The sequence below is a fragment of the Phyllostomus hastatus genome, unplaced genomic scaffold (genome assembly GCF_019186645.2).
Source record: "Phyllostomus hastatus isolate PE091 unplaced genomic scaffold, TTU_PhHast_1.1 phas_contig_1, whole genome shotgun sequence".
Lineage (NCBI taxonomy): Eukaryota > Metazoa > Chordata > Mammalia > Chiroptera > Phyllostomidae > Phyllostomus > Phyllostomus hastatus.
Genome location: NW_025333498.1, coordinates 32,422,595 through 32,435,563, shown reverse-complemented (window position 1 = coordinate 32,435,563; position 12,969 = coordinate 32,422,595). Strand labels below are relative to the sequence as shown.

Sequence of the window (12,969 nt, the reverse complement as noted above, 5' to 3'; positions counted from 1 at the left end):
AATAAAGCCTTAAAAACCCTTTCGGAGGAGGATGTCTCAGAGATACTTCCAAGAACTCTGTTCAATTGTCAAAATAATACTAAAAAAAAAAAAAGTTTTTTAAATCCTCAGGACTAGACAACCTCTTTTCCTCCCCGCCTTCATAGAACCCCCCTTCATTTTTTAGGTGGCTGCAGGCACACAGGGCCTGGAGATGGGCGTCCCCCAGTGAGAGAGACGAGGCCAGTCCGCGAGACCCCCAATCCTTCCTCTCCGAAGCCACCTCCGCGCTGCCGCGCCGCGGATAGAAAGGGAAGCGGGCGTGTGTGTGTGGCGGTAGGCAGGATGCTGGTGGCGCGGAGATGCGCAACACGCGCGATGTCCAGGAGCGCTGTAGTGTCGCCACTCTGCATGGGGCCTGGCGGGATGAAAGTGGACCCTGTGCCGGAAATCTCTGTAATCAAAATATGACAATGAAATCAAACTTTTCCCTCACAGACCTGTTTGTATCTTGGAAATATTCACGGGCGGCGCCTAGGTTTAAAATAACTAGATAACTGAATATTCGTGTGGAAGCACTGACTCAAGGCAAAGTGACATTGAACCCACAAGTGACATTCTTCAGTTTGTCGGGCTCCTTGCACTCTGCACACCAGTGTCCCATAAGATTTAGGATAGGTATTTTTAGCGAAGAGGGCACTCAAACTCTCTAGGGATGGAGTCAAGCACCAAAAGAAATACGCAAGATAAGGTCTTCCGCTTGGGTGCCGCTGCCACTGCAGGGTGCTATCAGCTCCTTGAGCCCGGGGTCTCTCTCTTGTTAGCAACAGGACCAAGCGGAAGGCCAGAAAGAGGACCGAGGACAGCCTGGACACCTAGCGAGAGGGCGGCGGTCGCTGGAAGCAAGCAGAAGCGGAGTTCTGCGAGCAGCAGGCTGTAGCGCAGCTCACCTGTCCTTTAGATTAAGGGCATTTCTCTGTAAAGTCAGGGCCTTCTAAGCAACCACTCAAAATGGGTCTAGGGCACTGTGAAAACTTAAAATTAGACCTCGCTAAGCTGAAAAATGTATGGTCAAGTCTTCGGAACAATGATTATATACTTTCATAACCAGGACGATATACAAAACTGACATTCTTAAAGAGGACGTGGGAAGAGGAGTGAGAAATTAAGCCCCTATTATAAAGTTTTAATCTCTTTCTAAAGAACTTCCATGCAATATCTAGCTTTTGCAATGCAGCGTGTCTGTTGCTTTTCCTGCATTTTACTCTTAGAAAGACTAGGACAGACAGGAAAAGTCCTCAGCTGCGCGGATCTCAAAAAATCCCAGGGAGATAGATGCATGCAAGGCTCTTTCCCTGCACAACCCTCATGCACAGCCGGGAGTTGGAAAGAGACTACATAACTATGAAGCAGAAAAGCACCAGCCACTTTGCAACTCAGGTATTACAATTGAAGACACGCAGAGGCAGCGCATACAGTGTGCACGCAGCCGTGGGAGCAGGTCATCTCTCCCTCCTTTCACCCCAAATTCTCTGGAGGGATGCTCACTGCCTAACACCCCATTGGCCTCGGGTGATGTGCAGCCTCTTCCTTAAGGGAGAACCGGCAACAGAGTTCCTTTCTGGTTCAACTCTATGGGATTCTGAGTCGGAATGTAATTGTCTCAGGCTGCAGACACCTGGGAGATGAGTGCTGACGGCTCTGCAGAATTCCACTATTTCTAAAGAGCTTTCTCTTTCTTTTCTGCTTATTAGTGCGCGGCTTTGGTTGGGCTAAAGTTGTGAAAATAAAAAAGGCAAGCCTCATCTTTTCAACAAAGTCAGGCAATTGAACATTTCACTTACTATTGAGTCTCTTACATGACCACCCACTTTTGCTCCTCAAAGTTACCTGCAGAGAAACCCACCTCCTAAAAACAACCTAAGTTACTGGGGGACCTGCTTTCACTCTCTCACCCACCCTCAAAACTCGACTTTTTAAGAAGAGGGGAGCAACATAAAAGTAACCAGAGGACTTCATGGCAATTTCCTGTTCTAAGTTTGTTTTTTAAGAACAGTAACACTCTGTAAATTTCAGGGACCGAAGGATATCGGGAATTCATCGGGGTCAGTAAAGAAGGCTGGCCCCGTGTTCTGTGCCCTGTGAATCCACAGCTGTCCTGAGGTGAGACTCGGGGAACCTCCACTGCCCAAGGGCCCGGTGGTGCCCAGCGGCAGCCCAGACTGTAAGTGGATGAACAGCATTACTTTCTTGCTAAAAGTTGATTTTGGGTGAAATCCTAAGGCTGTGGGATCACTGGCTTATACCACACAAGGCACCTGACACAGGGATAGTTTATTATTTATTAGAGAAACTTTTAAAGTGAAGTATTATTCTATAACTGTGATCAATCTCATCACTATCCACCGAAGAAGAAAAAAATGCAAGAAATGCCTCCACAGAGTTCAGCTCTGTACCAAAGGCCACTGACCCAAGGCCAAAGGGCCCCAAATGCTGGTCCTTCCACCAAGAATCTTTACAACAGTATTAAGTAGAGGAATTAGAAAAGTTCCAGATTAAGTACAACACACTTCACATCTATGTTGGCTTCCTAAATCTTAAAAAGATACCTCCTCAACATTGTGCAAGATGAAAATTTGACAAGACTTTGGACTTGCAGAAGTTCAAAAGCTGCTTGGTGTCCTGAACTCTCTTCTGAAAGCTGTAGGAAGGTTAACAGAAAAGCTGAGATAGTCTTAATCACTTCTGATCAATGTAGGTTGGCACACTGGAAAATTCTGGTTAAAGAAAAATATTGTACTGAGTTCTCTGGAAATTAGTTCAATTACCCAATTTCTTTTGTCAGCATAGAGCTGGGTTGGCAGTTTGAAACTCAGATGTTAAATAAGTGACCTATCCCAAATCAATCAACTCTGTCTAATGTATGTTGCTTTTTTTCCCCTCACCCAGAAAGAAGACAAAATTCTGTTCATTTACATAGTTTATTGTTGTAAACATTAAAATTGTCTTTCTCAATGAAAGAATTTATCAGAAAAAAAATCAGTGTGTCTAACTGTCATACACCATAGAAAAAAAGGCAGTGACTCATATCATGTGCCATACTGGAAATATACAAAGAAAAATACTACAGAATATGGCAATATTAAAATTCTTACTCAAACATAAAATAATATATTAACTGACAATTTTAGACATTTAAAAAAAAAACAAAAAATTTCAAAGTGCTCAGTAATTTCCAGGGAGTTATGTATATTATAAGCACTCTGGAAACAGTCAAAAGCTGCTGCATGCAAGTTTTGTTTAGCTTTAGACAACAAAATAATCAAGATATAAACTTTCTTTTATCAACATCAACGGTACATACAACACTTACAAACAAGGAATGTTGGACGGTGTTACAAACACTATGTGTCCCCTTTGTCAGGATTTTCAGATGTGTAATACTTGTGCCCACCTATTTTACATTTGAGAAAATGTTTAAGCTCAGATAACTACCAATCTTTATAAAATCTAACAGACTACATAGTGTCTGAAATACTATTTATATAATATAGACATTACTGAAGTAGCAAGTGCCTATAACATTTTCAACCTAGAATCAACATGCTGGTCCCTTTTTTGTGTAGTTATTTTTTTTTTTTTGCAAACACACTTAACTTTTAGAATTTGTAATATGTATTCATAAATAGGCACAAAATAATTTAAAAAGCCAAACTGCATTTGGGTAAATTTACAAGCCTTTGCCTTCTTCAAATCATGCCACCCACGCAACATTTAGTTTTACTATATATTACAGCTTTCTTTACAGCAGAAAACTCTAAAGTCTTTTAAAGGGCAATACTTGTGGGTCCCCTTATGGTGTGTGTGTATGTGTGTGTATTACATTTGTCTTAACTGCAACAACCAAATGTGGCCAAACATTTTCCATCATACATTAGGAATCTTTCTTCTGAACATTAAACTGCTTTTTAAACTGATAATAAAAAGTTTATACCACTGTTTTGTGTGTAGTCCATGTTCTAAATCCAGGATGCCCCGAGCCAAAATGCCCTTTCAGGTTCTGCCTGCAGGTTAGGAAATAGCAACAGTTTTTGTTTTTGTTTTTTGTTTTCCTTTAGGGATTAAGGGGCCGGGGGTTTAATGGAAGGGGTGGGGGCTGGCAAGAGCTGAGACAGCTCAGGGGATAATTCTGCCCTTGTAACTTGCCCCCTCTGGACAGTTTTAGGTTTTCTCCAGTTCCTTTGAAGTGCATGGGAGTGGGTCTAGAAAGGTAAAGTGTCCAGAAAAAGTTTGTCAATTATTGCTGGTGGTGGTACCAAGTCTTCCAGTTTCAGGTAGAAAATGCGCTGTAGCCCCTGTGTACAAAGGGTACGGAGTTCTGGGAGCTTCCCCAACAGTTTGGACAAATAGTTGGGGCGGTTCAACCCCCCATTATTGAAAGTCACGTGGTCTTTGAGACAATTTACAATCTTGTTTTGCAGTTCTTCCACTCTCTTGGGTTCCTTGAGCCCGTGTCTCTCTGCAGAAAACACAATCAAAAACAAAAGAGGAATACACAAAGTGGTTAGTGAGCTGGCAATACCAGGGTAGAATCCGTGGCAAGGGGAAACCAGGACAAATCCCACTGGGCAGTTCTGGAGAAGTGCCTTGCGCCTGTTCTACTGACCTGTGACCATAGCCAGGGCAGCAATGCAGGAGAAGGCAGAAATGTCGATGTTCATATTCTGCAAGTTGGAGGAGAATTCAACAATGGAATCAATCCATTCCCCAAAGCCACGAACACATTGCAACCTGTGCAAGACCACCCCATTGCAAAAGATGAGTTTACCCTCCACTGGGTTGGACCTGCAATTAATACCAAAGAAAGAGAGGGGAGAAAAAGAGAGAGAGAAAAGCTAAACAACTAATTACTTGAAGAGCAATAAATGAGGGATTTAAGAGGCACCTAATTACCGAAGAGTTAATAAAATGTAGACCAGTGGACCTTGAAAGAGTTCAATATCATAACAATCAAGAACGCCCCCTATCCCACTTCCACTCCATTTGCCCCAGACTTCTGGGCTCACTCCTTCCCTTCTCTATCTTTTTCTACTGTCCTTTCCCTCCTTATCCCTAGTCTGTCCTTTTCTCCTTCCCTCCTTTTATTTCCTTGCTCCCTTCTTCTCTTGTCTCGATTGCTTTCTTCCCTCTCCCTCAGCCGCCTGGATTGCTTCCTCCCTTACCTGTATGCTAATCGCAGCACAAACAGTTCTAAGAAAGCGGATTCAAAAAGCAGGTCCTGGTCGGCTTTGGGCAGGTCAGCGAAGCCCGGAATCTTCTCGGCCCAGCCCCTGATGATCTCCATGGAGCCAGTCAGGAGATCATAGAATTGTTGGATATGCTGGGTGTCATCTCCACTCATCTGATAGTCAGGGTTCGCCTGGAACTGGAATTTCATTTTAAAAAGCACTTAATGAGGTTCTCTAAAATATATAACCCGTGAAATTGCTAACCCCGTTTCTAGTAGTGGAGCCAGGTTTTTATAACAATTAAACCTCTCTCTGACCAGTAGGGAAATTAGATGTTCCGGGGCAATTAATTCAATTAGGGATGGTGCTATGAGGTCGCCACTTTAAATATGTAAATTACCATTTCCATACAGACTAAATACAGTGCCATCCAGCCCTGGGAAATGTTCACTCTTATCTCCACAAAACAATTGACATGTTAGTATTCATGCCAGTCCCAGAGTGGGTCTTGAGCAGACGCCCTTTGCAAATCTTAATAAAATTGCAGTGACTTCTAGGTTTGCCCGATATACTTCCTCCAATTAAAGCCCACACATTCCTCACAGCTGGGGTGAAATAGGACTCTGACCTCCTGACACTCCACTGCACTGCCATTCCTTAGACCCTCTCTCATTCCCTTTCCCGATCCCCAAGCAGGCATGCCCCACCCTGATGTGCCAGAGAGGATGAGGATTAAAGCACCACTGTGGAAGATTGGGAATAAAATCCAATGGGGGTTTTCACACTGCCTCTGGTTTTGGCATCAGAAGCATTAATACCTGAGTATGTGTGTAGCATGGTCAGGAGAAAGGGGCTGGAAGAGATTTGACCACCGTGCCCTAACTTTTCTTCCCTCCTCTGCAAGGTCTTCATGTCTACACTGGTCTGTGGCTCTGCCCAGAACTGTGACGCCACAGCCTTGCCTGCCTCCTTTAATCTCTGGAGTCTGGGGTTAGTGATGGGAGTGGGGAGGGGTTCCTGCCCATCTGTCCGTTTGTCCACATGATACCCCCCACCAGCTTCTTACCCTGGAATAGTCCAGGCTGGTCATAGCCGGGTTGGAGTCGACATGGGCCCTGACGAGGGCGCTGATCAGACTCACCGGGGGCGAGGGGGGAGAGGGATCCTGTGGGCTCTTCGGTTTCGAGGGTAAACGACCTCTCCGACCTTTTAAACTGTCCGTTCGAACCACTGCAAAGAAAGAGCCGGGTTAGTGCCGACCGGCCAAGCAGGACCCAGCAGCCGCCTTGGCCCCTCCTTCGGCCCCTCCCGGGGGGAAGGCCACAGCCGCAGGCAACGGGCCGGGCTGCTGAGACCCCGCTGCTTGGAAAAAAAAAGTACTGGTTTGTTTTTTGTCCTCTTCCAAATGAATCATATGGTTAAAAGGAGAAGGGCCTGGCTGCTTCCTCTAGGACAGGCTGGGGAAGCTGCGGGTTCCTGGAGGCCAGACGCGGGTTGGGGGCCAGGAGACCCCCGGCTCTGGCAGTGGAGAGCGGGGTTGGGGTAGGGGCAGCGGTTTCCCAAGAGCACAGACGGCGGAGTCGGCCAAGTGGCCGACCTACCTTCTTTGACCATCCCGACAGCCAGGCACTTCTGAAATCGGCAGTACTGACAGCGATTGCGACGCCGCTTGTCCACTGGGCAGTTTTTATTTGCTAAACAAACGTATTTCGCATTTTTTTGTACCGTGCGCTGCAAAAAAAAAAAAAAAAGACAATAGAGACCGAAATTATTTTTCTCTTGAAAACCAGCAACAGAAGCAATCCAGAGACAATTTCTGAACTGTTGGAGTCTACACTACCTTCCCCAAACAAACACATATACGCAACTCCTTTTTATTTATTTTCTTTTTCCTTTCTCTTTCTTTTCTTTTTCCTCCCCCAGGGCATGTTACAGAAGAAAATTGATAGCGTTAACATTTGAGCTAACCTTGCCTCTCCTTGCTGTGTTTTATATGCCAAGAGAAGGAGAAGGAGACGTTCAGTAAATACAAATCCGTGGGCATTCATATTATTTACATTCCTTGGAGACCTTCTCTATTTAAAATGATAAGATTATTCAATCAGGATGGCGAAATAAAGAGATCACTTAATTTGACCATAGGGAATTCTGTTCCACTTGGTTAGCTCAGACACGGTTCTCTGTCCTAACCAATTTCAATCTGAACAGAGAAGACAGCTCCGAGCACATGCAAATGACCCTCTTCCAACTCCCGCTCCAGCAACTTGGGGTGGGGGCCTGCCGGGTGGCTTCATGCAGGGGATGCGACCCCGGATCTCCCGGTCTCCCTACTTCCTTATCTCAGGCACTCGGCTGCCCCCACCACGACCTCTGCGGACCCTGGGAGTTGAACTTTCCGGGACAAGCTGGGCCTGAGCTGCCTGCACCAAGGTGGAGACCGCACGTCCAGGCTCCCGGACCTAGGGGGCCTCTACCTGACTCCTCCGTCCTGGCCTTGCTCACCTTAAAGAAACCTTTGCAGCCCTCACAGGTGCGCACTCCGTAGTGCTGGCAGGCCGCGTTGTCGCCGCAGACAGCGCACAGCCCCTCGTTGGAGGGGGAGCCCCGCGACGGCGGCGAGGGCACCTGTGTGTCGAGCAGCTGCGAGGCGTGGCCAATCTGCAGACCCGGGAAGCCCATGGACGCGGGCTTCCGGATGGGGTTGGGCACAGCAAAGGTCTGCCCGTCCACAACGTGGTGGCTGCCCGCCGGCTCCGGGTTCATGGGGACGTGCAGGGGCCCGTCGAAGCGCATCTGGCAGCTAGACACAGGGGTACCGGGGGGCGACTGCTTAAAGGAGAAGAGGGAGAGGCGGGAGACAGGCGTTTTCCTCTGCTCGATCATGTGCGTGGTAGCCACGTAGTTCTGGTGGAAGTTGTGGAGGGAGCCTGGGTCATCCCACATGGGGCTGTGCTGAACCTGGAAGCCCGGGGTGGTGGACGTTGGGGGCGAGGAGGGCTTGTAGTAAACCGACCCGGAGTGCGGCATCATCTCCTCGGACTGGGGGGGCAGGTGGCTGTGTTGCTGGTAGTTGTGCATCTGAATGTCTTCTACTTTAATGGAAGACTGCTGTCCGGACAGGGGCATTTGGTACAAGCAAGGTGGCTTGACGTCGTAGCCTGTGCTGTAGTTGTCCATAAAGGTACTGAAGCTGGGGAGAGAAGTGGTGGCAGTGATTTCAGTGTTGGTGAGGTCCATGCTAAACTTGACAAACTCTGGAGTTAAGAAATCGGAGCTGTATTCTCCCGAAGAGTGGTAACTGTAGCTCTGAGAAGCGGGGCTGGCTCCTTGAGGCGAGGACCCATACTGCGCCTGAACACAAGGCATGGCTGGAAATGAAACAGGGTAATAATATACACTCAGCCTGGGCAACTGAACACTTTCTCCCGGGCTCAGGTACATCTGGAGCTACACTGGCAGCCCGCGGCAGTCAAAGAGGTGTAGGGGCGCGAGGGGAAGGGTGGAGAGCACGAATGCTTAGAGGGCAAAACTGTGCAGGGTGTGGAAAGGCTGGTCAAATAAAGACCCAGAGCTAGAAAGCCCAGCTATTTCCAAACGCCCCCCGCCATCAACCCCCTTTCATTTTGAGGAGGACAATCCTGCTCAAATGAGCCTTTCCTCAGAAGCTCAGGTTCAGCAAATTCATTCAAGAAATGAAATTAACCTGCACAATGAGAAAGTTGTTCCCAAAGGTGAAGAGTTGGAAAACCTTAAGTTACCGGGTTTGCTGGAGAAGATCGCATTGCCCCTTGTCCTGATATTTAGGGAATGGAGTGCGGGTGGGGGAGAAATCAAGTTGCACTAACCTTCAGCCGAATTACAGGCGTTTTCAAGGGAATTAAAGGTGGACAGTGTCGTAATTCAATGAAGGCTAAAGTTTCCAAGATTTTAGAAAAGCAATGGGGAGTCCAGCCTGTCAGATCTCCTCCCTGAAAACAGACACAGAAAGCTTCAGGGTGACATTCTGGACAGATTCAGCCAGGCATCTGTAGACTCACCAGGCAGGCCTTTCTATGCCCTCCATGATTGTTTCATTGGTAATTGTGTGCAGCCTTCATCAAACCTAGCAGTTAACATAAATGTGTAAAAGAGATGGCTGAAAACAACAGGACATGCCACCCATTGCACTGTGTAAATCCTGGCAGAGAGAAGGTTCTGAAAAAGCAAAGGTATTCCATGAACTTGTTTAATTCTTATGATGTAATAAATTGGCCCTTTTGGTAGGGTGTATGGGGGGTGGAAGGGAGTGTCATTCCATTTTAGTTTAATTCAGACCCAAAAAGAAGAAACTAGAGATTAATAAAATACAGCATTAGAACCTTCTCTGTTCCACCCCCCATGGTGAAACTGGCTTTTCTTTTGGGAGGGGAGAAGAAAGTAGATGTCAAGAATATAAAATGAGGAAGCCTCTCCCTCCACCCCTTTGAGATACAAAATGTTAGAAAGGCCTGGGCAGCGCTGAAGTCAACATGAACATGCGTTTGACAGAGCACTGGGATTGGGGAAACAGGTGAACTGGCATTCACTTTTCCAGGAAACTTATCCTTCAACATTTTTAATGGCCAAGGGGTGGAAAGAGGGGCATCTTAGGAGCATTTTAGATCCATTGCAGAGAGAGAGAGCAATGCTGCTTATCTGGTACTGGCACCAATGTTGGAAGTGATTCCCAACATAGCAAGCTGAACACCTTCCCTATACAGCCTGCCACAATCTGACCACTTACTGGAGCAAGGTATTCGTGTATCCTAGTAATTTTCAAATGTTCCTACTTGGAAGGAATTCTACACCATAGACAATCTTATTACTAATGAAAAAGAAAGCCAAACATCCACTCCTGTTCTCTTTGCCCCCCTCCCCTTTAAGGATCTTGCTTCATTAATGGAGAGAGGTTAACTTAAAATAAGTAGAAAGAAAGGAGATTCTTGACCCTCACAGACTTGAGAGACGTGTCTGTGCTGGTTATTACCCCCCTAATTATTTCACAGCTTCATAACTGTACTCTTTACATATTCCCTCTGTTTGTCTCTGACACACTCACATACACAAGCTCGGCATATATCAAAACCAGACATTTCAGTCAACTTAGTAACAGGACACTCTACCCCACCCCACCCCACCCCCTTCCTTACTCAACAATACCCAGGAAACACTGGCACACTGGCCAGCAGCGGTGACACAGTTCCCAAGCAACACATAAACTGAAGCACTTTCTCTCTCCGTGTCACTTTGTGGGCAGTGTCCAGGCCCCTCGAATACACAGAATTTGGAGTCTCCGTGTCCAAAGATGACAACCAATTCCGCGCTCAGAGCAAACTTTGCGCACATTTATTTCCGCGGGCAAGTCCCTAGCTCCCCAAACTATGCGAGTCTCCCTTCATGCCTACCAATGAGGAGCCTGGAAATCTCTGTTGGGGGCCAACTCCCCGCTAGTGCCAAAGGTGGTGTTCGGACAAATGCCCTCCGTAACTGCGCGTCACCTCCTCCCCATCCTCCTGCCCCATCGCGTTTCGCGCCTCTGATGCCCAATTCCAGAAAACCTGTACCACAGATGTGGAAAGAAGAGACATGCAAAAGAAGAAAGGATTAAAAAACGCGAGCTGCACCGGCGTCACCTACTCATTTAGGAGTTCTCCACTTCTTTCTTCATTCATTCAACTCCGCCGAAGTGTAGTTCCCTCTGGTACTCCGGGCGCAAGGTCCGGGAGGGTGGGCGAGAGGGGCGAAGGGTGCGGAGACGCCGAGAGCCTGGAGGGAGCAGGGGAAGGCGGCCGGCTGGACTGGCGAGCAGGACCGCGGAGCTTTGCGCGAGCCTCCTGGAGGACTGGCCCTGGCGTCCAATGTGCCTTTGTTTATGTGGCTCGCGCTGCCGCTGCCAACATGCACCTAAAGTCTCCGCGCGTCAGCGCGCGTCAGAGGCCCGTCGCCCAATAGCCGCGCCGCCGCGCTCCCCGGACTCCTGGCCCGCGCTCGCTTTGGTATATTTCCGACCTGACGTCACGAGCAGGGCTGATTTTAAGGTGGGAACCATTCTGGGTTCACCTTGGTAGCCAGCTTGGGGTTTGTGTGTGTGTGTGTGTGTGTGTGTGTGTGTGTGTGTGCGCGCGCGCGCGCGTGTTTTCCGAAAGAGGTGTGACCTCTCCACTCTGGTCCATGCAGCCCACAGAGCGACATCTCACCCACCTCCCCCAAATCCCGCGCCACTGCTGCTGCCTGGCCTCTCACATGTGGGGGACGGTGCAACAAAAGCCTGGGCGGAAAGGAACCCTCGTGTGGGCCAGGTAGCCAGCACCTGGAATCGTAAGGATGGGGTGTGCCTGGCAGCTCCCTAACCTCACCCACCCACAATCGTCACCCCCATTAGCGGAAGAGAGTACAGATGCCCCCTGGCACGAGATGCTCCGAGGGCTTAGGCAATTGGAGTGGGATTTTCCTAGCGCGGTGTATCCTCTTCTTCTCCCTTTTCCTGTCCCAGGCCGCCACCTCCTCCTCTGGCATATTTATATTCCCTCTCTCTCTCTCTCTCTCTCTCTCTCTCTCTCTCTCGGAGCTCTCGGAGTCTGAGATGGAAGGAGCTAATTTGTGTTTCCTTCTTTCCTTGCAATGCTCACGTGCAATAGAGGACGTGTGCGTGGGGAACAGAGTGGAGAGAGAAAGAGAGGCCCAGCCCTTGAAGAACCCCAAAAGTCAGAGTGAGGCCACTTTCCTTTCACAGACAAGGCAGCCGGTGCGGGCAACAGGTGCGCCTTCTGCAGAAAGATGCTCTAATCTCACCATTTGCTAACTCTAGTACTTTCGACATTCCTCGGTGCCGATCAACTCCTATCCTTCCACGAATTTTAAGGAAATATATTGACCCTCCTCTGGAGCACAAGGGCTCTCACAGCCTCCATGTGAGAGCCCTGAAGGAAAGACAAAACCTGAAGGGCAGGTGGAGGAGCAGTCCCGCTAAGCGTCAAGGGTGCACGTTCAGCCCTCCCAGAAGAGGGGCCCCGGCCGGCTGGAAGGCTGTGGGGATGCCTCGGCCCCGCGGCCCTCTGAGTCGCCGCCAACTCCGCTTGGCAAGTTAATCCAACCACCACCCTGAGGGCGCAAGGCACTTTCTAGCAAAGGAAATGCCAATTCTCCCAGGAGCAAACCCCCTTGCCAGTCCCTCGGCCTGACCTGGCCGGGCCTAAGAGGGCTTCTCCTGTGGGGCTGAAAGTTGAAGCCGCCCCTCCTCCCTCGGCGGGGCTGGCTTCCAGGCCGCTGGGGCCCCTCGGCAACTCCCCGCCCCCCACCATCCTCGTGTTACCAGTATGGGCCGAAAGCGCCTTGGCACTACTGGCGCTTCCGAGCCGCTCAGGTCTAATCTGCACCCCTGCCTTTGCCCGCTCCTGCCTCCTCCTGCTGCCTCCTGCTTCCCAGCGGCCGGAGAGGCGAAGCCATCAGGTGCACTGAGACTGCCCCGGGAAGCCGCAGGCTCTCCAGTGCCACAGCCTCGGGAAATCCTACGTGACCACCTTAAGTTTTCCCCAGATGTTGCTACTGCCGCTGCTGCTGCCGCCGCCACTGCCGCTGCAGCTCAGCTGTGCTAGAGCGGGCTCGAGGGGGAAAAAAAAAAGTAAACCAGGAAGTGTGTGTGCTTGTGTGAATGTGTGTGTGTGTGTGTGTGTGTGTGTTGGGGGGCGGAGGTACTTGTGGTGGCGAGTGAGGGTGTGTGAGTAGGGGGATTAGGGGAGGAGAG

General features: G+C 49.0%; 1 protein-coding gene across 3 annotated transcripts; it reads right to left on the bottom strand.

The window, feature by feature from the left end:
* Positions 1 to 3,030: 3,030 nt before the first annotated feature.
* Positions 3,031 to 11,175, bottom strand: NR4A2 (nuclear receptor subfamily 4 group A member 2). Of its 3 annotated transcripts, none has more exons than XM_045859718.1 (8): positions 10,863 to 11,175; positions 9,053 to 9,175; positions 7,710 to 8,575; positions 6,809 to 6,938; positions 6,274 to 6,437; positions 5,202 to 5,404; positions 4,646 to 4,824; positions 3,031 to 4,498 (listed from the first exon to the last, which is right to left on the bottom strand). In XM_045859718.1, the coding sequence occupies exons 3-8, from the start codon at positions 8,571 to 8,573 to the stop codon at positions 4,242 to 4,244; spliced, it is 1,797 nt and encodes a 598-aa protein (XP_045715674.1). In that variant the 5' UTR covers positions 8,574 to 8,575; positions 9,053 to 9,175; positions 10,863 to 11,175; the 3' UTR covers positions 3,031 to 4,241. The 3 variants fall into 3 exon arrangements, with proteins under 3 accessions (XP_045715674.1, XP_045715749.1, XP_045715592.1); XM_045859793.1 differs by lacking the exon at positions 10,863 to 11,175 and adding an exon at positions 10,631 to 10,730; XM_045859636.1 differs by lacking the exon at positions 9,053 to 9,175.
* Positions 11,176 to 12,969: the final 1,794 nt, after the last annotated feature.